The sequence below is a fragment of the Myotis daubentonii genome, chromosome 5 (assembly GCF_963259705.1).
Source record: "Myotis daubentonii chromosome 5, mMyoDau2.1, whole genome shotgun sequence".
Lineage (NCBI taxonomy): Eukaryota > Metazoa > Chordata > Mammalia > Chiroptera > Vespertilionidae > Myotis > Myotis daubentonii.
Window position 1 is genome coordinate 46942827 of NC_081844.1, and position 26962 is coordinate 46969788.

At 41.6% G+C, this 26962-nt stretch overlaps 2 protein-coding genes across 8 annotated transcripts in view; one reads left to right on the forward strand and one right to left on the reverse strand.

The window, feature by feature from the left end:
* The window catches only part of GASK1B (golgi associated kinase 1B), a 49480-nt gene extending 46214 nt beyond the window's left edge, over positions 1-3266 (reverse strand). The window contains exons 1-2 of one of the 4 annotated variants that reach the window (XM_059697710.1): positions 3111-3266; positions 735-1877 (exon numbers count right to left, since the gene is read on the reverse strand). In XM_059697710.1, the coding sequence (XP_059553693.1) occupies positions 735-1644 (910 nt within the window). In that variant the 5' untranslated portion in view covers positions 1645-1877; positions 3111-3266. Of the gene's footprint in view, positions 1-734; positions 1878-2576; positions 2724-3110 lie in introns of those variants that run through there. The other 3 variants (XM_059697711.1, XM_059697713.1, XM_059697714.1) reach the window with 3 other exon arrangements.
* The window catches only part of TMEM144 (transmembrane protein 144), a 71573-nt gene continuing 45789 nt past the window's right edge, over positions 1179-26962 (forward strand). For 3 of the 4 annotated variants that reach the window (XM_059697720.1, XM_059697719.1, XM_059697715.1), the window contains exon 1: positions 1179-1315. The gene's annotated coding sequence lies outside the window, so the exon portion shown is untranslated. The remainder of the gene's footprint in view (positions 1316-26962) is intronic. The other variant, XM_059697717.1, reaches the window with a different exon arrangement.

The following is a 26962-nucleotide window of genomic DNA, read 5'->3' on the forward strand; positions in this document are numbered from 1 at the left end:
AACATTAGTAACAAAGAAACAGAATTTCCGGAGGATGAGGCCCAGAAATCAGGATTTTAAAAAGATTCCCAGGTGATTTCTAATGTGCAGCCACGGTTGAGAACCACTGCAGTAAACCATAGTCATGCACTTGAAAAAACAACCCAATATGGCTAGTTAGCATTGGGCAAATCACCTCTTTGTCTCATGGCCTTTGTTAAATAAAGGGGTTAAATCCATTGTGAAAAATCAAAAGATTGAATCTAACATGATCTGGCTCTGGGCTCCTTAAAAAGATTCCATCTGCTCAAGAAAGATAAAACCCACTTCCCCCTTACTTTCAAAAAACAAATGACCACAATTTGACTTACTTCCATAGTAACCTATCTCATAATATGCCTGACTGTTAGCAAGACCTTTGCCTCCACCCTGGCTTCCTCCCCTCATCCTGCAAATCGCCATTGGCTTTAATTAAATTTAATAACCCACTGGGAAGTGCCGTCAGGGAAATGGGGAGCAAAGTTTATACAGTGTAGGCTTACTCTTGCATGTTGAGTACAGCATTTCCCTGGAACGCTCATATCCCAAGGCTGGGACAATAACGAATGCCAAGCATATGGAAAGACACGCTGCTGCTGCTGCTGCTGTCCAAATGTGAAACGTGGGTGGGGAAAATCATTTAGAAAAAGAGAGTGAGGGAAAAGAGAAAATCAACCCCAACAGCTGCAAAGGACGAAGCATGTGAAGCTTGTTACCTTGGATGAACTCTGCTTTCCTGCTCACAGAAGGCAGGGTCCTGTTGAGACCCAGGATCCTGTCCAGGTGGAAGGCGAACACCTCACTCATGTCCAAGGGCGGTTTGACCAGCCCGCAGGGGCTAGAGCCGCAACCAGGCACAGAGCCAGCGGTGCTCCCCTCCAGCACCAGCAAACGCGCTTGGCTCTTAGAGGACACTGGCTGGAAGCCCACCACGGCACCATCTGCCAACAGGCGCATTCGGTGGATGTCTTCTTTGCTCAGCCACGAGGGGGCGCTCTCACTGTAGATCCTGATGTTGCTCTCCCTGGCCTGGGGCAGCTGGAAATCTGCGCCCCCAACTGGTCCTCCCGGACCCCGTATCGATCTCCAGGATCTTTCCCCAACCTTGGCCAGGTTTCCTCTCTGGACGTACCCAGGCACTTCAGCATCAGCTGCCCCTGCTGCTCCCTGCGGCTGAAGGGATGGTCCGACCAAAGCCTCCTGTGCTGGGGCCAGGGATGCCACTGGGTACTTCTTCCTGCGCTTGGGTTTCACCGTGCCGCGGATATTGGCGGGCTTGCTTCGCTTGGAGCGTAGGGTAATGTACACCACATTGGGCAGCAGGGTGGTTCCATTGTCCTGGGACTCGGGAGGGGCCAGGGTACCATCCAAGGGTATCTCAGGGAAGGGTGCCTCGGCCGTGTCTCGGCGCCGGTGCGGCCCCTTTTCCGCTGCGGGTCTGTGCGGGAGCGATGCGCGCCCCACCTGGCTCACGAGGAAGCCCAGGTAGATGGCGCAGGCAGTGCCCAGCAAGAGGTTCCTCCGGGTCCGGGGGCGCCGGCTGCTCCAGAGTTTGCACACTCCCGGGACGCACAGGGAGCAGATGAACCAGTTTATGAGCTGCCCTGGCTTGCCTGGACAGGTCATTTCTCGGCCGCATCCGCATGGTGAACGGAGTTTAAAGTCTGCAGCTGTCTCCCGGTGCCATGATGCATGGTTTCCTGAGTTCTGTTGTCGCCTCCGCTTAGGTGTCTAAGTGGTCTCCAGTGGGTAGAGGTGGAAGCAAAGGTTGGTGAAGAAGTTGGGAATGTCTGTGACACTCGCCACAACAAACCTTTTAAACTCCTATCAGCCTCCCCAAGGAGAAGTGTGGCTTGTTTCTGAGAATGAATGGAAACAAGCGTTAACTGAGTCACAACCTCGTACTAGCTCAGTTCCTCCACAAGAGTAAAGAAAAAAGTAACTCTTTCCTTTCATTAATATCACCACTAACATTTTTAATGAAGTTTAAAAAACAGGAACAAAATAGATGTATAGGTTGATATTCAGTTTAAACAAGTGAGAACAAGCCACAAAAATCCAAGAATATTTTATAATGTGTAGCTAGTCTTATAATTTGATTCTGAAGGAAAAGCATTAAAGTTTGACAAATTCAGGCTTTTCCTTTTTGAAATTCAGAAATCATTTTTAAAAATAAGCAATAGATGGTTTTTTAAATATTTATCTAAATTCCATACTTATTTTTTAAAATCCTGCACTAACTAATTAGTTAACTAAATAACATTCAAATTCAAAAATATATTCTCTTAATCTAACAGTACAGTTTTTTCTTCATAATATGTTCCATTATCTTACATTAATAGTTAATATAAAACTAGTTAACATAATATAAAGTCATTAATGCCCATATATCTTGAAAGCAGTTACATTTTTAGTCACACACACAAGGAGAAACACAGCACACAAATCTGACTACTTTTTATCCCTTTTCTTTCCACCAAAGTCAGCTGAAGGAAAATTAAAGGATCCCTAGCTCTATTTATTCACATTATTAAAAAGAAGAAGAAACTGTAAGCAACCTTACTTACACAGCTGGCCCCATGCTCAGCTCCAGGAACAATGTAATCCCTGACTCTAATGCAAAGAACTTTTAAAGGCTGAGGCATGTAAGTAGAACATATTTCATGGTCAAGAGTGTTCCACATTTCAAATACTTCAGCTCGGCTTTAAAAGCTCCCTTGCAAACTACTGGGCAAAACAAAAAAACAAGCCAGTTGCTTGTAAACTTGGCTTCTTGTAACCCAATTTTAATACAGCTAATTTTAAAAAAATGTTTAGGAAATGAGCTTTAATTTTAAATTCTGAAAGAGCAAATGCCTTAAAGAAGCAGTTCTCATTCAAATAATTTCCCACTTATTTTTAACCCGTGGGAGCCCCCTAGTGTCCGGTTTGGAAACAGACTCAGAAGTGTCAGTCTTGGGAGGTTAAAAAGAATTGAGAGTATTTGCTTAGCCACAGAATAAATACCTTATAAAATGAGGAGTGCTATCACCTCACCCCACTGTCCGTCCCACTTAGCTGGGGATTAGGGTTCCCGGGGATTAGGGACTCACCTTACTATCTTGGCTTTTTGCTGAGGAATGTTGTCTCCCACCACTTCTGAGAAGTCCTGGAGGTTCAAAAAAAGGTGAGAAAGGGTTAATGCAAATGAGGAAAAAAATAGAACAGCGAGATAAGGGTACACACAGATAGGGAAAGACATTTGGAGTGTGCAGTTGCATGGAGCAACAGTTCACAAAAAGTAGTCGAGGAGTCTCTCTGATTGGAGGTTTTTTTAAAAAACCGGTTAGTAATTGGCTTAGGTTGTTTGCTTGTCCTGGCACAAAAGCAGGGGTGGATGACCTCCGGGCCTCACTTGGGCTTATTCTTTTTGCTTCTATGGCAAATAGAATCAGAAGGCAGGAAGGAGACAGGAGTGTCGTGTCCCCCCCCCCCCCCCCCCACCACCACCACCAGCCCCCAAAAGAAGTCTGCAATAGCGGGGTGTGGGTAAGAGATCAGAGTGTGGTGTACAATCCTAAAAATAGTCTTTACAAAGCAAAAGAGATTAAGGAGTTGGAATATATAGAGAAGGAAAGAATAAACTTCCAAGAGATAAAAGTGCCAGAAGTTACAATAGAGCTGTTACTCTAGCACTCTTAAGCTCAGACCTCTCTTCCTCCGCAAACGTTCTGCCCCGTGGAGGAAAGAGACGGAGCAATTCCAACACTGACCGAGGCCTAGACCTAAGTACCTGTTGATTCGGGACAAATGTCCAAAGAACTCAAGCACCACAGCAATTTTCTTTGTGCTCCAAAACTCTTGAAGCACACTTTCAGAAGCACGGACTTATTTTCTAGATGCTAAATGTTAACTTCTTGAAAGGAAACCAGGGCTGAGCTGTTTTATTACAACTACCTTCGTTTTCACATATTGAGAAGAATAAATGACCTGACTTAGAAGAAGGAGACAGGAAGAGATTAACCAAAGAGCTTGTATGCATAAGGCCTGGGAGTGTAAGATTGGAGTCGCTCAAGGAAGTAGGCAGACACTGCGAGCAAGCAGGAGGGGGAATGGAGCCAACCGGGGAAGGTTAGGACTCGGCCTCTGCTGTCCTCCGGGTTGAATCTTATGCACCCAAACTGCAAGGGGCGGAGGCTGCGGGATGTAGGTGTTCTGTCTGATTAGATGGAGTTTGTTCTCCCTCAAACCGACTAGTGCTGGCGGTTGAGGCTGTGGCTGTAAGTGGGCGTTGCTATCATTGACCTGATGTCTGGCTCTCTGTTGCGGCTGCCTCCTGTTGTGCCACGTAGGGTGACGGCAGGCTGTTCCAGAAATGAGGCTGTGGCCACTTTCTCGTTGGGGACTTTCTAGTCCTCTGAGCCAAATGTCCTCTGCTGGCCTATGAGGGAGGGGTAGGGGTGGGAGCGGGGCAGGGGTGGGGAGGGGGACCAATGAGGGGAAAGGAGGACATCTGTGATACTTTCAACACTAAAGGTAATTTTTTTTTTTAAAGTAAGTCTTTAGCCTTAGCTAGTTTGGCTCAGTGAATAGAGCGTCAGCCTGCGGACTGAAGGGTCCCGGGCTGCAGGCTAGGTCCCCAGTGGGGGGCATGAAAGAGGCAGCCAATCAATGGTTCTCTCTCATCATGGATGTTTCTGTCTCTCTCTCCCTCTCCCTTCTTCTCTGAAATCAATACAAATATATTTTTTAAAAAATATTATAAAAGTAAGTCTTTAGCAGAAGCCAGGTTATAAGAAGCAGAGCAGAGGCCCCTGCTAGCTGTTTATAAAGCAACTTTTTTAGTGAAGAAATGCTTAGAAAGTAGGTGAGAATTGTATGACTTAGTAAATTTGGTTGACTGACTCTTCACCACCCCCTCCCAAAAAAAAAAACACCCAAAAAAACAAACTGCCTCTTTATCAAAAGACCAATACGTTGCCTTCCAGTTGCCTTCCATTATAGCCACAAGAGAGAATAGTGGAGACTAAAGGCTGTAATATTTAGAGAAGTGCTCCAGGGGAAGAAAGCCCTGGTTTGAAGTTTTCCTCCTCCACTGCCTAGCTCTGGTCCCTGTGGCAAGTAATCTGACCTTTCTGATCCTCCCTTTCCATCTCTAAGAGAAGAAGAATCCTACTACTTACCCCAAACTTTCTTGTGATGATTTAATGAGGTAGTGGTGAGGGAATGGTGCTCAGGCAATGGGGTTGTTATCCTGCTAGAAGCCCTGGCCTGGACAATAGACAACTAAAGTCTCTTTCAGCTGCAGATGCTGAAGGGCTCAGTTCTCAGCCTCCCACCCCCGCTCCCTGACCACACACTCAGAAGCCAGGGCAGACACCTGGCCCAAGTCATTCTTGGCTTAAGATAGAATAATCCCAAGCATCAGTGGTTTTCATTCAGCCTGTGGAGAGGAGTAAAGATTGGATAAAGCTGTCTTGATTCTCAAGCTCCTTGTAGGAAACTAGTGCAGAGCTACAAAGGATCTCTTCTCCTCACCTAAGGAATAGTTTGTGTGAAAGAAATAAGCTGCAGAGTACATCTAAAGGAAGGAAGGCCCCGGTTACATTAGAGTAAGTAGAAGTGCATCGGGATTATAAATAAACACCTTCAAAGGCCAGGAGAAGGTAGAGAGAAACTATTATTTCCTTCATATCTAGTAGTTTTGAGACTCAGTTGGGTCCTCCACTGTGATTCAGACATGTGTGGCACATCTGAGAAGTTGTTGGGGTATAGACACTGTGTATGCATGTTTTATGAATTGATAGAGAACCTGGAGTAGAAAAACAGAACGTATGAGTATCACATATTCTGCCCATCCATCCATTGCCAACTCCCCAGCCCTATAGAGTCAAGCCCCAGGGAAGAACTATAGGCAAACACTGACGGAGAGACTTACGTGTATAATTCTGTGAGATACTGAGGCATGTGGATGAAAAAGGGGCCACATGCTAACCTGACAAGCTCAGGGAAGGCCTGCATGGTGGTCTTGCAAACTCAAAGACCTAAAGTAACCACAAAAGATGGTCTAAAATTAAAACTTTAAAAGCAGTTATGGTGGGTAGTCACATCCTAGGCCGGTATCTTCCCTAACAAAGGTCAGTCTTTACCTAACTGAGCCTATAGTCTTTTTGCATCTATGATAACATATCGTTGGAATGTCAAAGTAACTTTTCTTTTTCTGGACCCCTCAGAGCCCAGGCACCACTCTACAGAGACCACAAATCCCCTCATTTTATTGGGTCAATTATTGACTGTTAACTATCCTGCACCCACCTGAATAAAAGAAGCATGTGTCTTATCACTTTACTTTTTATCCAATCTCAGAGATTTCACCTCCCCACCCCCACTTTGCTTTCTCCCGCCACCCTAACCTATGACCAGCTGAGTTCATGTAACCCACTTACATCTCTTCTTTTGATTGTCATGTATAAAACCAGGTAAAAAACTGCCAGTCTCCAGAGCATTATCCCAATACGTTGAGGTTCTGCTTCCCGACAGGCTGGCTCAAATAAACTCACAAAAATTCTTTACAGGTTTGAATGTTTTTTACGTTAACAGGCCCCAGCAGCACTCTTTGGTTTCCAGACAAGGAAATGTGATGCAGGGTCAGGGAGCATCCCATGCTCCCTGCCACTTCCAGGTGTTGGCAGTTTTGGAAGCACCGGTGGGCAGCACGCCTGGCGTGGATCGCATGGTTCTCATGGAAGCTCCAGCAGCAGCGGGGGGCTCAGCAAAGAGTTACCTTTAAGTAGCTGCACAGACAGAAAATATCCATGGAGATGCTAGCGTGTGGTAAGCAGACACTTGGCATCGACTATGAGTGGCAAGCCCTGGCACCCCTGCGAACCAACTGAGTGCTGGAGATCTTGTTTTTATGCAGAAGAAAGAGTCAGTGCCGTTTGAGTCACTCCCACCAAAAAGTGCTTGTTACCCACAGGCTGTGAGACGGGGGAAAATGTAGGTTGCACAGCCACTTAACATTTCTGAAAGAGCCACCAAATGCTGGTCACTAAAGCTGGGTTCTGTGGGGGGTATGCAGTGTCTGAAGCATTTATTAATGTCTCAATAAATATTGAATGATTGAATGAACAAAAGAGAAAATGAATGAATATATTAAGATGATTCAGTGCAATCCCTAAACCAGTGGTTGACAAACCACAGATCACGAGCCACATGTGGCTCTCTGGCCCCTTGAGTGTGGCTCTTCCACAAAATACCACGTGCGGCCGTGCACGTACAGTGTGATTGAAACTTTGTGGCCCATGCGCAGAAGTCGGTATTTTGTGGAAGAGCCACACTCAAGGGGCCAAAGAGCCCTAAACCAATGGTCTGGACCAGCAGCATTAGCTTCACCTGGGAATTTGTTAAAAATGCAAATCCAGCCCTAACCGGTTTGGCTCAATGGATGGAGCATCAGCCTGTTGACTCAAGGGTACCAACCAGGTTCAATTCCGGTCAAGGGCATGTACCTTGGTTGCGGGCACATCCCCAGTAGGGAGTGTGCAGGAGGCAGCTGATCGATGTTTCTCTCATCGATGTTTCTAACTCTCTGTCCCTCTCCCTTCCTCTCTGTAAAAAATCAATAAAATATATTTTTTAAAAAATGTAAATCCATGAACCCTACCCTAGATTAGAAACTCTTGGAGGAGCAGCTCTGTGTTCTGTGGTAAGAAGCCCTCCAGGTAGCCTGATGCATGCTAAAGGTGGAGAGACACTGCCCTAGGGAAGGAATTTCACAAAGGATGGGGCAGGCCAGGAAGAGCATAGGAACCTGCCAAAAGAGGAAGGATAGAATAAAGTAAAAAGTTGTAAAGAGACTCCAAACAACATTATCAATTTACAGGAGACTTTTCTGTACCCTTTCCTTCTTTGAGTGTTCTATTTCCTTATCAACACTTCATTCATTGGTTGAAAAAGGGAGATGTTAATATCACATACTCTGCCAACCTCACCTGCCCAGCCCTATAGATTCTAGTCCCTTCCTCAAAGCAAGTCATAGCATGTTTATACTGGGAAAAGGAGAAACTTGAGAGAGACTACAATTTACACCCGGTGGAATAAAAAACAGGAACACTGGTAGCTGAGTATGAAGGGACTGTTCAAGAAGAATTGCAGGAAGAAATCAAATCCTCGACAGCCCATTCCCAGTTTTGCACCCATACAGACACATTTTATAGGAAATTCACAGTTTTCTAAAAGGCAGTCAGAGGGTACCCATGACCACGTAATGTGAAGCATAGGCAAAAACGATAAGCCAGAATGCTTTGTTGGCATGGGTTTTGAAATTAAAAAGATGAGCAGATACAAAACACTATAACACATAAAAGAAAATTAAGTGCTTTCATAAGAATGAACATGTCGTTTCTCTAAATAGAACACACCTCAATTATTTTTCCACGGGAAATAAGCAACGCTTTGGTCAAGAATGCACATTGGTTTGCAGTTCTTTGGAGAATGAAGACAACCTTGAGGAAATCACTGGCTCAGAGGCAGCACTTTTTGTTGTATCTTCGCAGCAATTGCTTAGAAACAGCCAGGCAATATAGTTTACGATAATAAATCTGCATTTAATTCAGTTGAGTTGAAGAATTTGTAAACAAAATCTTCTTACCTCAGCTAGGTGCTTGTGGCAAGTGCTATAGACTGAATGCTTGTGTCCCTTCAAAATTCAGATGTTGAAACTCTAGTGGCCAATATGTTTGGAGATGAGGCCTTTGGGTCATGGAGTTGGAATCAGTGGCCGCAACAAAGGAAACAAAGGGAGCTTGCTTCCTCTCTCTCTGCTCTCTGTCCTGTGAGGACTCAGCAAGAGAGACAGCCATCTGCAAACCAGGGAGAGGGCTCTCCCCAGAACCCTCTGTGTTGGCAGCCTGATCTCAGACTTTTCAACCTTCAGACTGTGAGAAATAAATTTTTGTTGTTTAAGCCTCCCAGTGTATGGGAATTTGCTAAGGCACCAAGATGTTTAATTTTGTTGAGTTTTCCCATCTGAAAAACCAGCATTATATCTAGTTCCCAGGGTTGTTCTAAGAACTAAATTATATGTTACCTGGGAAGCACTTAGCCCAGTGCTTGCTTGATACACAGTAAAAGATAATGGCTCATTCACTCGCTCTCTTTTCCTTACAAGGATAATTCTATCGACTAAGCACTCTCTAGAGCAGGGGTGGGCAAACTTTTTGACTTGAGGGCCACAATGGGTTCTTAAACTGAACCGGAGGGCTGGAACAAAAGCACGGATGGAGTGTTTGTGGGAACTAATATAAATTCAAAGTAAACATCATTACATAAAAGGGTACGGTCTTTTTTTTTTTTTTTTTTTTTTTTTTTTTTTTTAGTTTTATTCATTTCAAATGCGCCGGATCCGGCCCGCGGGCCATAGTTTGCCCACGGCTGCTCTAGAGAGACCGTAAGAAAACACTGACGAATAAACCATGATCAACACATAATTCCAAGTTCAAGAAATAGTTGTCAGTTGTACTAAGCTACTCAATGCCGCAAATTATTCAGCATTTGCTCGCCATCTCCTATACTTAACAAAGAACTTAAAAGATAATCAAGAGTATATTCTACATGCTACTTTGGAATCAATTTTTTGATAATTTTTCCTTTGATATTTTGAATTAGTCTACAGTAACCACTGTAAGGATATATGCATAGTAGGGTCCTTGAATAGCATTTCATTCAATGTCTTTTCACTCCAACATTGATGAGACACAGTAGGAATTTAACTCCTATTATCAGCTAGCCTATGATAAACCAGTTTTCTTATTCTTTATTTCCCATAAAGTCCTAGAACTTATCTATGACCATAAGTGAGGACTTTAGATATCTATATTATTCTTTTATTTAAGTTATTTTTGGAACAACTACTTTGTGCCAGGCACTATCAAGTTACTTTGGATATAGCAGTGAAAAAGACATTCAATGATCTAACAGTCAAAGAGCATATAGGATCCTACCTTCCAGACTACTTCTAAAACCTTCAGTTGCCACCTTCCTCTCCATCTACCATCCTTAGGACCTGCCCAAACCTACCAGATGTGCTAGTTTCAGATCTCAAGTCTTCCCATCCTGTCTTATCTCAATATAGTTAAGTAGTTCATACCTACACACAGCCTCAAATATGACAGTTCTAATCAGGCAAATTTGTCACCTGTCAAGTGATGGTACTAGACTGGTTTGATTAGTTTTATAGATTAGTCACTTCAGTTTGATGAATAATTTACCTACCAATCTGTCACATGTTTCAAACTAAACCAAAGCTTATTTTTACATATTCACTTATTGAATGTTGTGGGGAGGGGGTGTCGCGTGAGGGGGGAGACATTTTTCTTTAAGTAAGAAAAAATTCTAAAGGATTAAAGGAAAGTAGTTCAATTTCAGCAAATGAATAACTTTTCCTCTAAAATATATAAATACTTAAAATAAATTAAAAATGTTTAATAAGATGGGCTTGGGATTTCTGCAGCTAAAGCTGTTAAGTGTCTAAGAAGCTTAGTTAATCTAGGGTTATCACTAAATATTCTTATTAGTTTGCTAAGTTTTCCACAGAGAGCACAATTGAATATTAAAATATATAACTTATGCTCTGGAAGTATGTCAGGCTAGATACTCTCAAAGGCCTTCTTACTTTAAAACTAGATGCTAGATAAATTCAGAAAAAACATGTATGATCCACACTTTACAAGTTCTCAAAGAGAAAGGATTAATATCAAAATATCTGTTTCTATGAGGTGAATATAAGAAATCATCAAGCATACAAAGAAGAAAACAAATACCAAAAGAGAAATTTTAGAATTATCAGAATCCAAATACAAATGGTAATATAGATAAAAATGTTTAAGAGAAGGCAAAGTGGGCATGCAATAAGAAGCAATTAGCAATGATTGAGTACATTAAAAAAAAAAAACACAACATTTAGAAATGATTTTTTTAAATTGTTGCAAAAAAAATTCAAGGGATAACATTTTCGGCCCTGGACTCAAAGTGTACCTTACACTGAACTAAGCCTACCAAAAATAATTTTAAAAGTTGGGAAAACATATAAACCATCCTTTGAAGGCACTGAACACAAGTAACAATGGGCAGCTAGAATCCTTGAGAAAAGGAAGCACAGAGTTACACTCCATATTCACTTCAGAATTTTCCTGAAGGGATTTCCAAATTATGGTGAAGGTAAAAAGGATCCAAAAAGAAAGCACCAGCCTCATAGCTCTGAGGGCAAAGAGTTCAGTGATGCCAAAGGAGATGGGACTTGAGGAGCGAAATATTGGAGAAAAAGGAACCTCAGAGAAAGTACTTAAACCTGTGCATTCAAATGTCCCTCAAACTGCTGGTCAACTTCTGAGCTGTGATGCAATTAACAACAGACATAAAGAACAAGAGTTGAGCTGGATTTCAGCAGCTGAACAGCACTGGAGTGTTAGATTGTTATTCAAGACAGAGGAAACTTGCTAAATGTGGGCCTGAGACCTGGGAAGGAACATTCCCTAGGGTTACTGGTCACCTCTATGAGAAAAGCCAAAACCGAAATAGGTCAGGGACAACTAAGCTTAAAACCAAGTGGTGACTGGATCAAGGTCATCCACTGAAACTCTTTATGTCTAAAAATCTTAACACTGTGTGGAAGACTATCATATAGAACCTTCATAGGTTACCATCCATAATCTGAAATAAGACTGTCAATGATAAAATACGCTAAAAATAACAAAGGCAGCTGACCACTCTAAAGAGGAAAGGCAAGACATGAAGCCATCCAGATGCTATCCACAAGGCCATCCAAGGAGGCAAGAGTGCTGCTGGCCGTGGCCACCTGGGAAAGCCGCAACCAGATCTACCTGGCCACTGCCTGGGCCTGCACATGCCCCTCAACTGCATGCCCGACTTCTGGGGGCTGGGCAAACGGAGCTCCTGGCTCCCGTGGTTGCCACGCCCAGAGGCCACTGCCAGTCTTTTTCCTGTGCCACCTGCACAAGCCACTGCCCTCTGCCCATAAAATGACCCATGTGGTGAGCTGCCAGTGGTCATCTCTCACAAAGGCAACTGGGAATTTTGTGTCAGAAGAAATCTGGCTGGATTCCCACAGCTCTATAAAATGAGACTTGAAAACATTGCCTCTCTCTCTGACTTGCATCAGTTTTGTTTGGCTCGTACATTAGAAGGTGGGAGGAGGTGGCTAGCCATCACATTATTAATGCTAATGAGGCTTTCCAGCTTTAACCGGGAAATTACCTGTGCTTATAAGATTTAGACATTTTAGAAAATCATTTGTTCACTGTGAAAAAATAGATTAAAGAAATCATTAAGGAAGACAAGAAATTTCACCAAGTATAATATAGTCTTTGCAGTATCCACATGACTGTTAAAAGTATAAATGTGTATGCTAAGACTATGTAGTAGGTCAAACTGGTAAAATACATCAATCCAAAGAGTCAAAATACTCATTTACTCAAAAAAGGACATATAAAAAAATGATTCATAAACACCTTATAGCCAATTTACAACAAACAAACACCATAGAAACAGTTAAAAAGTGAATTTATAACCTGAAAATATAGGTGAGAAGAAAACATCCAAACTGAAACAGTTAGGGAGATATACAGAAAAGAGCATAAGAGACTTATCATCCGTGGTGAAAGGTTTAAAACAAGTATAATTTGAGGCACAGAAAGAAAGGTGAATGTGACAAAAGCAATATTTGAAGAAAAAATGGCCGAGAATTTTTCAGATTCAAGAAATGCTACAAATGGCCGAACCGGTTTTGCTCAGTGGATAGAGCGTCGGCCTGTGGATTCAAGGGTCCCAGGTTCGATTCCGGTCAAGGGCATGTACCTTGGTTGCGGGCACATCCCCAGTGGGGGGCGTGCAGGAGGCAGCTGATCGATGTTTCTCTCTCATCGATGTTTCTAGCTCTCTATCCCTCTCCCTTCTTCTCTGTGAAAAATCAATAAAATATATTTAAAAAAAAAAAAAAAGAAATGCTACAAATGGCCTTATCTGGGTAGCTGCTCATTGATTAGAGTGTCATCTTAATATGCCACAGTTGTGGGTTTGATCTTCAGTCAGGGCACATATAAGAAGCAACCAATGAATGCATAAAATAAGTGGAACAGCAAATCAATCTCTCTCTCTCTCTCTCTCTCTCTCTCTCTCTCTCTATATATATATATATATATATATATATATATATAGTCTTTCTCCCCCCCTCAAATCAATAAATAAAAATAATTTTTTAAAAAAGAATGCTATAAACCCAAGGATTAATACAAACATCTCATTTTATATAAAGGAAATAGTAGAAAGTTTGGATAATTAAAGTATAGCTATACTTCAGTATAGAATTTTAAAACTGAAAGAGGTCTGAGAGAAAGACTAAAGCACTGGTTTTATAAAGGAAGCAGCTTGAGAGCTGTACAAGTAAATGGCTTCAGGAAAGTCAGACACGGCACAGACAATCAGAATTCTTGAGCGCAAATTAAGTGAACTTCTTGTTATATAAGACTCTCTCTTATTTAATATGTCAGCAGCATTATCAAATAATATGGATCATTTTATCATTTTAAAGATATAGTTTTTCAGTTAAACTATTTCTAAATTTTTCTCTCTGGCTTCCATATTGCCAAACAGTTTGACAGTGTGAAAAAGTAATGTTAGGTCAATCAAGTGATCAAGATTGCTTAACGTTGTGGTAGAGCAGAGACTAAAATTTAGGTTCCTGGACTACAGTTACAGAGTGTTTTACACATCCAGTTCTTTTTTTTCTTTTTTTTTAATGCTACTTGAGCACTGCAACTAAGACCACAAAACTCCTCGTCTTTCACCTTACCTTTATCCTTAGCAATTATTATGTTGTTATTCATACAATTTCTTTTTTAGTGTCCTTTTTCCACTTGTATTAAAGTACAATAAAACTGTATATACTTAAAGTGCACAATGTGATGCTTTTATCTGCATATACATTGTGAAATGATTCACACACACACACACACACACACACACACACACACACTCGCACGCACACAGCTTCTACAGTAGCTAGTCTGGTTCTGGCAAATTTCACCTGTTTTCTTCACCCTTTCAGTCTGAAGATGTGAGATACTAGGTAACCAATGAAGCCTAATTCTTAGTGTGCAAGGCAGAGATGAGAGCAGGGATAAGTTCCTACCCTATCATGGGATCAAAGATAAGGCCCAGGTACTCCATGGGTCCCCTTGGCGGTTGTTAACTGGAAGGCAGAAAATATAAAAATCATGGAGATAGCCCACCCTCACCCTGCCCTCAGCCCAGAAACACCACCAGCTTTAGAGGGTGACCTTCAAGCTGGGGCAGCCCAGCTGCTACCGTACTTTCATCCCCAGAGCAAAGGATCAGTGTAAGTGAAGGGCACTTGAGCTGAAGCTTCTTAAGGTTCATGATACAGCCATCTCTGCACAGAGCCCTTAAGAGTTGTCCGTTCTGCTAGTAGCCCACAGTCCTAGAGAGTTGGGCAATCAGGAGCTGTGCTGCCAGCAGAGCTGAATTCTCTGCCTCACACTGTAGAAAACGTCTTGATATTCCTGCACTCCTTTCTCCAGGATAGCGTTCGATGTTACTCTCTCTCCCTCCCTCTGATTTATTCTTTTATCTGTACACTCATAATTCCCTCAGCTTACTTCTAACATTTCCCCTATTCTGTGGTATTATTCTTCCGAATTAGTTGAATGCTTTTGTTGTTGTTGTTGTTGTTATTTTCAGGCAACTGAAAGCCTGAAAACCCAATTCAAGCTGCCACAAAAACAAATGGTATTGGCTGTGTCACCCAACCTCAGAGGTAATGTAGCCTTCAGCGCTGTTCGGTCACATCAGGCCATGTTTCTGTTGTTCTCCTGACTGTGCCCTTGGCCAGTGGCTGACTTCATCCTCAGGCTGACTTTCCTCCTGATCTCAGGTGGCTTCCTGAAGCAACAGACTCTACTTGATCCCTCTTTCATGTCTAGGTTAAAAAAAAATGTAAGCATCTCACAACCACTAAACAAGTTTTCTGAGCTTCGTGCAGAAGCCCATCACTATAGATAAAAGAATGTCACATAGGTTTACACCTTGGTTACATGTTCATTGCTGAAACAATAACTAGTAAATGATTTTGAATTGTCTCTGGGGCTGGATGTGATATCAATCAATCCCATACAAATCCTTGATCTACTGGCTGCTACACAGGGGAAAACGGTTAGAATGGTGTCAGGTAGATAAAACATTTGTTATAATTAAGATAGATTTTTTTCCTATTACTCCCATAAAACCTGGAAAGCCTTTAAAATAGACAGTAGTGACTTATCTGTGTTTCTTAGGTCTTACCTCAAAGCTGACATTCAATCAGTATTCAGCAGTCACTTGAGTAAATGAATAAAAAAGATAATTAATTTTCCTCAAAAATATATTCATCACCAACCATTCCTAAAATTCTTAAAGCATACTAGAGTTACAGTAATATTTGCACAATACATTATTGTTCAATCCCACCCTGCATGGGTATAATTTTTACCTATCGCTTCCTATGTCTTTCACTTGACTTCAACACATTACCGGTTATTTTTAGAGCTGCTATTAACACAGACTTCAATTGCTATCCTGTTTTCCCCTTGAGCAGTGAAGCAGTTGCCATGGAAACTGAATTCAATACCTCTCTCTAGAGTCTCAATTCAATGCAATTTGATGAGAGGGACTAACATCCTACCTCCTACCTTGATTTTGTAAGTCTGAGGATCTATTACCTCAAAAGATCAAGTCATTACTGGGGTGAGGCAATACTTGATGAAATATAGGTTTTACAGCTTGTCCAAGAAAATGTATCAGAGCTCTCACCTGCAAATAATTCCCTAATCAGAGCTGGAGACAGTTCTGAATGCTTGAATTGACGAAATCTTCCAAGTCACAGGGTAGATTTTATTCAAAGGTGGGAGGAAGGATCATTTTAATTGCTACCACTCACTCAGCACATAGTCACAGACTTGTAGCCTTTTTCAGAGAACCACGCATGGTGATTAGGTGGCAACTCCACCTCCACAAAGAGTGAGATTTGAAATCTAACCCAGGTACATTGATGGGGGAAGGAGGCATGTACTCTGGGTGAGGCAGCTCCCATTAGCCAAGGGTGATTCTCTGGACAAAGTTGTAGTTCTAACCTTTAAACTCTATACTCTCAACAATTGAGAGAAGGATATATTGGCTATGCAGGGGACTGTGTGGGGAACCAATGGCAGCAACTACTTATGAGTAGAAATGATCTATCACCAGGTCCTAAACTTTCAGCTGGAACAAATTTTCATAGTGTAAACCCAAGCTTTGACCTTGTTAACATTCCAGAATCTTTTATTTCGTGGCCCAATGTGCTGTGATGAAATTTTATAACTTATCATAAGCTGTTTGTACAGAGTCTATCTCTGTGGGTGTATCTCTGAGGGTAATCTGGTTTAACCCAAAGATATGGTCTGGAAGAAGCCAGGATGGGATAGAAGCAAGTGATAAAGAGAAAGTGGAGGACAGATTACAATACTAGAGCCAACTGTATCAATAGATACATAAAGCTTAGGAGCCCTAACTGGTTTGGCTCAGTGGATAGAGCATTGGCCTGCGGACTCAAGCTTAGGGACCTAAGTGAGCCGGTAGTGAGTAGACAAGTCGTAGCCAAATAATCACAAAGGTATTGAATCTTAGAAACAGGCACAGAACAATGAGCTCATGGATGAGAAACAAGGCCAAAAGGTATGTGTACAGGCTGGAACAGGGTCAAGAGATTAATATCGGTACCAGAAAAAAAAGAAAAGACAGAAGATGAAGCTGGACTACAAGGTAACACCCTGGTTTTGTTGGGTCTTTTTCTTAATACAATGGTCTTAATTCAACTGGACAAACAAAAGATTTGCTTATGGATTTCTTTTGTTTTTTTATTATCTGCTTGTTTGAGCTACAATCCAGACTCTATCAAGGTGATACTTTAAAGATGACACTCAGTATATTTTTTCTTGGCTCTCTGTCTCTGACGAAAAAGGAAGATTACCCATTGAAAGGGCGAGGGCTATGCCCTCCATCTTACCCCGATCCTCCATTTTTGGGCAGCAGCCTTAGCCATGTGCTTGGCAAGGAGCTTCTTTCCAGAAGCCCAAGCCTCTGCTAGCCACACCTAGGATTTCTTTAAACTAACCAATGACAATCAAGGGAAGTGTGTGCCATAGACACAACCACATCCTGTGTAACAAGACCCCGACTTGCACCTGGCCAATCGGCAGGGCACACAGTCCTCTCTCCTCCCTTTACTCCAACCCCCCTATAAAACTCCTCTTCCCACAGAGCTAGCTCTCTCTGCCCCCCCCCCCACCCCTCCACCCCTGCGTCAGCGGGTGTGGTCGGGAGCTCAAGCTAGCCTGAATAAAGACTCTATCTGCTTTTGCATTGGCCTCGCCTGGCTCCCTGGTGGTCTATTGGGGATCCTGAAATCTGGGCTTAACACCCATCAGCTAGACCAAGACCAATTCTCCCATTTGCCCTCGTTGCCACTGTTTTGTTCCTGGCTGTGTTAACCCTTACCGTCATCCTAGCGCCAGCCCAGCTATTCCCAAAGAACATTAAGTTCCCTTTAATACTTTTCTAGGAGAGAAGCAGGTCAATATTATTAATGGAGTTTGTTCTACATACCAGCAGGTTTGGAAATACTTTTTGTCAAGACATGCACAGGCTTCCTAACACTGCATACCTCCGCAACACAGCCAGACCACACTTGGACCGTCTCTACCTAGGACTCCAGCACATTCAAGGTTGCCAGATGCTCCGCAGGTTACTCGTTGTGGCTGTTTTCTTGCCTGCTTCATACCAGGCCCATTTCCATGGCTGGTAACAGATCTTGTTTTTACTTGACTTGCTCTGGACAAAATTCCTGACCTGCTCCTACTCTACCTGACTTGTATGTTTTGCTCTGTATTACTTAAACCCTTCCCTCCATGCCCGCACCCATGGCATTCATTATGCCCATTCTTACTCTCTCACCCATTCTTGTTTTCACAATGTTATGAGACTCCTCTCTCTCACTCCATTATAAAGTGGCTAGGAATGCTAGACTGTATTGAGGGAGTGTCCTAGGAGAAAATGTCAGAGGGGAGTTCATAGCAGGACCAAGGTCTTGCAGGCCATTATAAAAACTTTGTTTTTGAATCCTCGGGAAACGGAGAGTCATTGTAGGGTTTTCAGCTGAAGAGTGAACATAGCCTAAAAATGATAGAAAAGGGTCACTCTAGTTGTTTTTTTAGGAACAGGCTATGGGGGAAGAGGGAAACCCCTTTGCAGGACATGAAAATAATTTAGACTGAGATCCAGGATGGTTGTAGAAGACATGGTAAGATGAGGCCAGATTCAAATATATGTTTTTTAAATTGAAGGAAAAGGATTTCCTGACAGATTGGATGTGGGGTATGACAGAAGGAATGAAGTCAAGGCTGATTCTAAGAGTTTGGGTCTGAGCAATTATTTAAACACATACATTTCATGAAGCTATTATTGTGCCAGGTGTTATTCTAAGTACTTTGCCAATCGTGACTCATTTAATCCTTACAACAGTGCTATGATATAGATATTATTAGAATCCCCAGGTCATAGATGAGTCACCTGCACAGATTGCTTAAATGACTTGTGCAAGGTCCCAGTGAATGTCGTTGCCATTCGCTGAGATGGATCAGTGTAGGAGTGGAACTGATTTGGAGCAGGGTTGGGAGCTTACATTTCTACTTTTTAAGGTAGAAACCTTAAACTACCCATCTTTCCAGGTTCAGTCCATCTTTTTGAAACGGAAAAATTGGACTAGAATGTGTGGTCTTTCTCTGGGCAGAAGGGTTCCTGGATTCTTGTCCAGGTGGAGTCCAATAATGAAACCACGGGGGGTATAGTAAAAGGTGGAATTTTATTGAAAAACAAGCACAGTCTCCCACTTGGGGAGAGGAGATGAATCCCACTAAGTTCCTTTTTTCCACAGTTTATAAAGGCTGCAGTTCTTTCTGCCTTGACATCCCCTCTGATTGGTTACTAACCGCTCTAATTTGGTCACTGTAGCAACTTCTGAGCTCAAACCTCATGTGAGGTATGTGAGGTTCCCTTCTTCTTCTCCCTTATTGTTTTCCTATTCCCTTTGGGCTTTCCTCTTCCCTCTCTGAATGAGGGACTTCCTTCCCTTTATTCTGTAAATGTATACCTTCGGCAGCTCCCAGCCCCTTATTCTATGGAAATGTACCTTCTGCTATTCCCACCTCCCTTATTCTATGGAAACATACCTTTTGCATCTCTGTAGCCCTGTGTTTTTTCTATGGACCCTTTAATTCCTAAAATTTCCTAAACCTGCCTATTTCACCCCTAAAAACTCCTTTCATTTTCTTTCATTGGTGTTAGTGTATGGTATACACTTTGGCGGGGGGGGGGGGGGGGGGGGTGAGAAACTTTCCTTTATCCTCAGGATTCTTTCTGCTGGCCTAATTATTAAATATACATGAGACAGATTCATAAGACCACATAACCAAATTTAATTACATGGATATGTATGGGAACCCCACCTACATGGGAAAATCAGAGACCTTTCATATATGAGAGGTTCCAGAATAGAAGATTAAAATGAGGTATTGATGACATTCTAAGTTAAGGATGAGGTGTGATGCCTTGGGCTTCAGTGGGGAGGAAGGTCATTCATAGGACAATAAGAGAAAATGTTTAGTAATTGGAAGGTTGCCCTGCCCTGTAGATAGGTCATAAAGAATTATTTCTGATAATAACTCTTATTTTGGGCAAGACCCTAATTTAAATTCTTAAAGGAAGAGGTAAAAGTTTCTCATGAGCCCACATGGTCTCACTCGCCTTTAGCTCAAAATAATCTGTATACCACAGAGGCACATCTTGGGGTGACTTAAGTTGTGGGAACCCCACAACTTCTTACCTACGGTGGTCAATCAAGTACTTGAGGCTGGCACCAGGGCTCCCACAGCTTGGTATTCTAGTGTAAATAGTGGTATGCTGTTAAATGTTTACCTTAGGGGAAAAATACAAGTAGTACTTGCTGAGTATTTGGGGACTTCTGTGGTGAAAATATCCCTACCATAGCCAATTTCAAACAACATGGTTTTGTTGGACATGGAGTTTGGAGGAGACATATACACTCTGCCCTCAGCTGTACTATACCACTAACTGGGACCTTTAGAATAATTCTAAAGTTCTTTGAACATTCATCAAGGGTAATTCAGGGCTCCTGAAGGAGAAGGATAATTTATGGTTGGAGATGTAGCCAAATCAGTTAGGAAAAATAATTTAGACTGAAACTAGAGATTGAAATATAGATGATAAAACAAAAATAGACAAAAACTCCAAGGCTATGGGTTAATGAAGGGGCTATAAAACTATAGGAGAGTGAAATGGTTAAATAGTGATTCTTGGTTGATGGCACAAGGGCCCAGTGCAGAAAAGACTAGGATACAAACCTGAAAAGACTTCAAAGTCAGGTCACCTAATCAAAGGTCTTAGGAGTAAGTACAGGAAGAAATCCAGTCAGTGCAGAAAAGAGGCATCAGCAAACTCTGAGAGCTGGCAGTAGTAGAGGTGCTCAATGTACTGTTTTACTAAATGACTGCTTCTACAAACCATCTGCTTCTGAATCTCCAGAAGTTATTTTTTAACACATTTCATAAAGCTCAGGAGGTTTCTCATGTTTCGTGCGCCATCTGTTAAGGACCGCTCACGAGTATTCTCGTTTTTCACGCCCATGGAAAAAGGAGCGAATCTAGATACTTATGTAAATTTTGTTTGGTCCCTCTTCATAGAGGAAAATGTTTTACGCAGTACCATACGTTAAAAAAGTACTAGGAACTTTAATTGTTTAATTGTTTTTGTAAATAAAAATGTTATAATTATTGAAAAACAACACCTAAAGTGCATTATGATGATTTAAATAACATGCAGTTTGCCCAAAAACGTGCGGTCCCCGGCGTATTTTTTAGAGATTTCTATGCGGTACGCAATGTGTTAAGATATTTCTGGTGCAGTGTGCCTGGGTTGGGTCACGAAAACATATACTTCTTCTTCTTCATCTTCTTCTTCTTTATTGATTTCAGAGAGGAAGGGAGAGGGAGAGAGAGAAACATCAATGATGAGAGAGAATCATTGATCAGCTGCCTCCTGCATGCCCCACACTGGGGATCCAGCCCACAACCCAGGCATATGTTTTGACCAGGAATTGAACCCTAACCTCCTGGTTCATAGGTTGACACTAACCACTGAGCAATGCCAGCTGGGTGAAATGTGTGCTTCTTAAAAGCTCCATAAGCGATTTACATATAATACCGGGTTTGGATATCCAGGGGTCCCAAGAGCAAATAAAGGATGCCTAATTATGAGTTTAAAGTTTAGGGCCAGTACAGTAATGGCCAAAAGGAACAGGACAAAGGTAACACAGCAGCCAAGTAAATACATACATCAGAACTAATCCTGGGACCTAGAGCTCAGTTGAGATCAAGTTAAAAGCTGAGACAAGCAGAGATGGAGATGGAAAAAAAAAAAAAAGGAGTGACCTAGCAGTTCTGAAGTCTCAATTCCAGACATTAATAGAGGCCTGGTTAATACAGCTATTTCTTTGTTCATATTAGCATCTTCAATATCCTTCCTAAACATCTATATATATAAAAGCCTAAGCGACCGGCCAACCAGCTGACCTGCCAGTAGCTATGTTGCACACTGACCACCAGGGTGCAGACGCTCAACACAGGAGTGGAAACCACAGGCGTGGAAACATAAAACAGACTGATGAATCTCAGAGGGAAGGAGGAAGGGGGGGGGGCAGGGAGAGATTAACCAAAGATCTTATATGCATACTGGAGGCCAGTGCACAAATCCCTAGGCCTGGCCTGCACTCTCTCGCAATCTGGAACCCCTCGGGGGATGTCGAAGACCCAGTTTCGGCCCTATCCCTGCAGGCCAGCCGAGGGTCCCCACCAATGCACAAATCCATGCACCAGGCTTCTAGTATAAGAAATAAGTTCCATTTTCCCTCCACGGATAGTTAGCAACAGGTCTTTGTAATATAAAATATAAAATTCTTTCTTAATACCTGCTGAACATGTGGGCCTCAGGAAAAACCCGATCCAGGCACTGGAATGTCACCAGAATCTAGTACTCCACTTTTCATCTGTACCTCTCCCTGGATACTGGTTTTATTCTCTCACCAAAAACTACTTTCTTTTACTTAGTTGGAAATGTGACTAACTTACAATGCCCTTGTCTTATTTCTCCATTGGTTCTATCTTTAATTTTGAACTTGGTTCTATATTTTTGCACTTAGAAGCACAGTTAGATTAACTCTATGCTTTTTACTCTTTGTGCTCCACATTCAAAATTCTAAGGAAGGCTTCTGATTGGACTCACCTTGTATCATATAATAAATTGATCAATTGTGAGTTGGGTTGTGACATACTCTGATTGTCTGAGCTTGGGCCAAGTTGACATCCCTGAACCAATCAAACAAGGCCAGTGGGGTGGACTCATGTAAGAAAATAGCACTGCTCAAGGAAATCATAAAGTTAAAGGAGGGAGAGGAATAGATCCAAGAAGAGTAGAAGTACTATTCCCAAGAAAAAGGGCAAACATAACTATTAACGTTTTAAACATGTTGAATTTCAGGTCCTGTAATAGGTCAAAAAGAAGCCAAGAAAATGTGGCCAGTTAAAAATATTACTCACGTGTAAGAGACAATTTGTGTACATAACTGCTTCTGATGAAACACATCATCTAACTTGAAATTTAAACTGTAAATTTTATATCATTTTACCCAAGATTACCTAGAACTCTAGTTTTCCAAACAATTTCGCACACTTCAAAATGTTTTTGTCCTATAGTAGAACGAGCATTGTGAAATAAAACAAAAGAAAGGGTTGTGAATCACAGTTGCACTACCTTAAGCACAAAAAGCTTGATCTAGATTTCTCTCCCATTGGACAAGAGACCAGGTTATGGACTAGCAGGGCCTAAGGACCCCGAGATTTTTGGTCTCAGCAACTGAAACAATGGGGTTGCCACTAACTAAGCAGGGGAAGATAATAAGTTGGGCATGTTTGGGGTAAATTTGAGTTTTCTCTCAGACATTTAGGTGAAGATGTTCAGTAAGCTATTAGAAATGTGGGACTGGATTTCGAAAAAGCAATCTGGCATTTCAGTGTTAAGAGGTCCAGAATTAAAGGAAGAACCATCTGTAGTGTAGGCCCTGGTAGTTGGTATTTCTTTTTTGTAAAACAAGTGCCTGACTTTAGCTTTGGTTGCCTAGGCATCCACTTCTATGATGGGTATCTCAAATAAACAGGACTAGATAAAGAGCCAGCCACCTCCCCACCCTGCAGGTCTTTTGTTAATTTTAATAACTGACCATTCGGGCCACCTTTTTTCTCTTTTAGCACTTTAAATTCCCTCTATTATGTTTTAAATTCACCAATGCAGAGTGAGGCCTCAAGACCCTAGACCCCAGCCTTTACTCCAATAAAAGCAGGACCCCAGACTCAGCCCTCTCTCTATCTGTGACCTCACTGGTGGCCCCAGGTGTGCAATGTAATTTCCAGAACCTATAATAATAAGCTTTTTTTCCCAAGTTCCCTGATGGTTATTGCTGAGGGTCGCTTGTAGTCATAATATGAAGCACAAGGGCTGGTCCGGCCACAACAGCAGATATCAATAGATTGAGACCGATGCAGAATACCCCCAAGCAGGCTGATGAAGGAGCCTTCAGAGTGTAGGAGGAAAAGGAAGAGAATGTGGTGTTCTGAAAGGCGTTTGCATGGAAAACATCAACCAGAAGGGGAGAATCAGCTGTGACAGATGAAACTAAAGGGTCACATGAATAATAACAGAGAATGAGCCATTGAATTTAGCAAAGTGGCTGCCATTGATAATCTCGACAGTTTCCATGGAGTGATAGGAACCAAAGACAAGAGATACACTTTAGCCATAAATCCCAACCGGAAAGACAGAAATTAAGTGGGACACTGTTCTGGAAATTAGGGGATGCATAAAACATAGCATGTTAGGACTCTGAATCATTCACCTTCATAATGTCTCATAAGCCACACCCCATCTCCCATACACAGCAAGGCCACCTGAGTGAGATAATCAGGGGTTGGGAAGTCGAGGGCTTGATAGACTGAGTATTAAATAAAGCTTACATTTAAATGAACAGATCGGACTAATGTGTTACTTTAGTTACATTTTGTGCATGTGTGATGAGAACATGTAAGATCTACTCTTCTAGCAAATCTCATATATACAATGCAGTATTACTAACTATGGTCACCGTGATTAGATCCCTAGAACTTTGCAAATGAGACATCCACCCAAAAAGTATAATGATCGTGGGAATAGGGTCAAAATAAGAGGACTCAGTAGTCAGAAACAAAGTCAAGTTGTAGTTGATTGGCAGTGGATAAAGCAAAATTAAGAATTTAGTTACATAGCTACAGTTCTGCTGCTTCAGATACTTGCTTTTGTGTCCTATAAAGATCTACTTAAAGAGATCAGATGAGGTTTATATCTCACAATATTTTGGAAAGTACATTAAGTATTAATAACCCAAGCAACTGAAATCAGAGAGATTTTGGCCTGAGAACTAGCACTACCACTTAATCAGCTCTGTGAATCTGAGCCAGTTGCTCTTTGAACCTTGTTTTGTATCCTCATCTATAAAGTGAAGATAAGAATAGCATGTAACTTACTACATTGTTCTAGGAATTCAACAAGACAATGCAGATAAGGGTCTGTGTGCAGTGATTGCCCAAAGTAAATGCTCAATAGTTATTAGTTGTTATCATACAGCATCCAGAAGGCGTCCCTTTACAGCCCCATCAGTGTCTTTCTTTCCTCAGTTATTTCTCTACCCCATTTAGAGCCCTCCCTAGATCTCATCAATGGTACTCTCATCAGCACCCTCAGTGGCCTGTGTCCTCTGTCCTTCCACCAGAGGTACTATGTTGACTCATTCTGAATTCATTGACTGATACTGTTGAAGAAAAATCACATGATCATGCCAACAACAAGTCAAGTATGAGAAGCCATGTGTGTTCATTGGAGGGTATTTTAAAGGTTACTTATGCAATAGGATACCTGGACTCGAGAGATTTAATTTTTTTGATGAGTAAAATCAAGTAAAGATTTTAAACTACATGTGGTATCTTGAGAAATTTTTGGTCTCTAATGGTGGAGACTTTAAAATAACTTGTTTTTAGAAAATCAATAGATGTGCCCTATGACTGTACACACTGAAAGCTAGTTCTTTGTTCTTAACAAAATTGTGGTGACCTGGAGACCGAGGTTAAGCATTGTGGTTTGATCATCATTGTAAGGTAGAATCACAGCTAGATCTCTGAGAATATTGACTTGATTTCTTGGTTGTTTTTTTGTTGTTGTTTTCTTTTGTTTGTTTGTTTTAAGTTTTGAGGATTGCTTGCAGAAGATAAGGCACAGGAGACAGGCAGCTTTTCTGAGCAGGACTGCTTCAAGGCCCAGAAGACAGAGTGAAGAGAGACTTTCTCTGAGGTTCTTACAGAATCCAACAATGCCCTGCCCCCCCCTTTGGGAGCTGCAGTTATAAAAACATGGGTATAATGCACCACACCCATCAGTCATAGCAACAGGAGGTCTTCCTCAGACAACTTTGATGTCTGTAGTTGTTAGCTGGGGAAGCGACAACAAGAAAGAAGAATGTAAAAATGTCACACTGGGAAAGTGACAGTGTGGAAACTAGCAGACATAATTGTGGAATACTTTGATGCTGAGGTCTTGTAAACATATGCAAGGGGCTCTGTAGTTCAGGCGCTAATGTAAGAGCTCTAATTTTATATAAATAGGATAGTGAGGACTTCTTCCAACCTTCTTATATTACAAATTTAAAATATGATTCAGCTCTGGCCAGTGTTTCTCAGTGGTTAGAGCGTCACCCTACACACAGAAGGGTCGAGGGTTCAATTTCCTGTCAAGGGCACGTACCTGGGTTGCAGGTTTGATCTCTGCCCAGGTCCAGGTGCGTGTGGGAGGCAACCAGTGGATGTGTCTCTCTCACTTCGATGTTTCTCTCTCTCTTTCTCCACTCTCTTTAAAATGCAATGGAAAAAAATATCCTCAGGTGAGGATTAACAACAACAACAACAACAACAACAACAACAACAAAATATATATATATATAAAATATGATACATACTCTTTAGGTGTCTTGATCAAGATTATTAAGGGAAAGTGACTTATGGATCAATATTTTTAATTATGTAATAAGTTATAATAATATAGTCTGGAAAAGTAAAAATGTGCTTGGACTAAGAAAGTAAATATCTTCCTTACCTTTCATCAATCCAGAATCAGAACTTTAGATAAAGCAAGGTACAAATTTATCAGAAAACAATACCTCTCACAAATACACGTTGCTGCTATAAAATGCTATAATAGCCCAATTCTTGGAGTGACTATTTATTGAGAAATCGTCTCTAAAATTATAGACTACCAGAGTATCATTAAAATTATTTCAGTAAGAATAAAACATCCCACTCTTGTCTGAAGGAGTTAAGTCATATGACACAGAGAAGCAGCCTTGATTTATAGTCCACAAGCAGAGTTTCAGGTAGCATAACATTTTACATCATTTTTTTTAATTTATTGATTTTTATCCATTTCAAGTTTATGTTGGTATATGATAATGGCATATGGATCCAATATTTTTTTCAATTTGACCCAACCACCATCTATTGAAATATCCTTTTTTTTTAAAAAAAATTTTTTTTTCTTGATTTCAGAGAGGACGGAAAAGGGAGAGAGATAGAAACATCAATGATGAGAGAGACACATTGATTGGTTGCCTCCTACATGCACCCTGACCAGGACCTGGGATTGAGCCTGC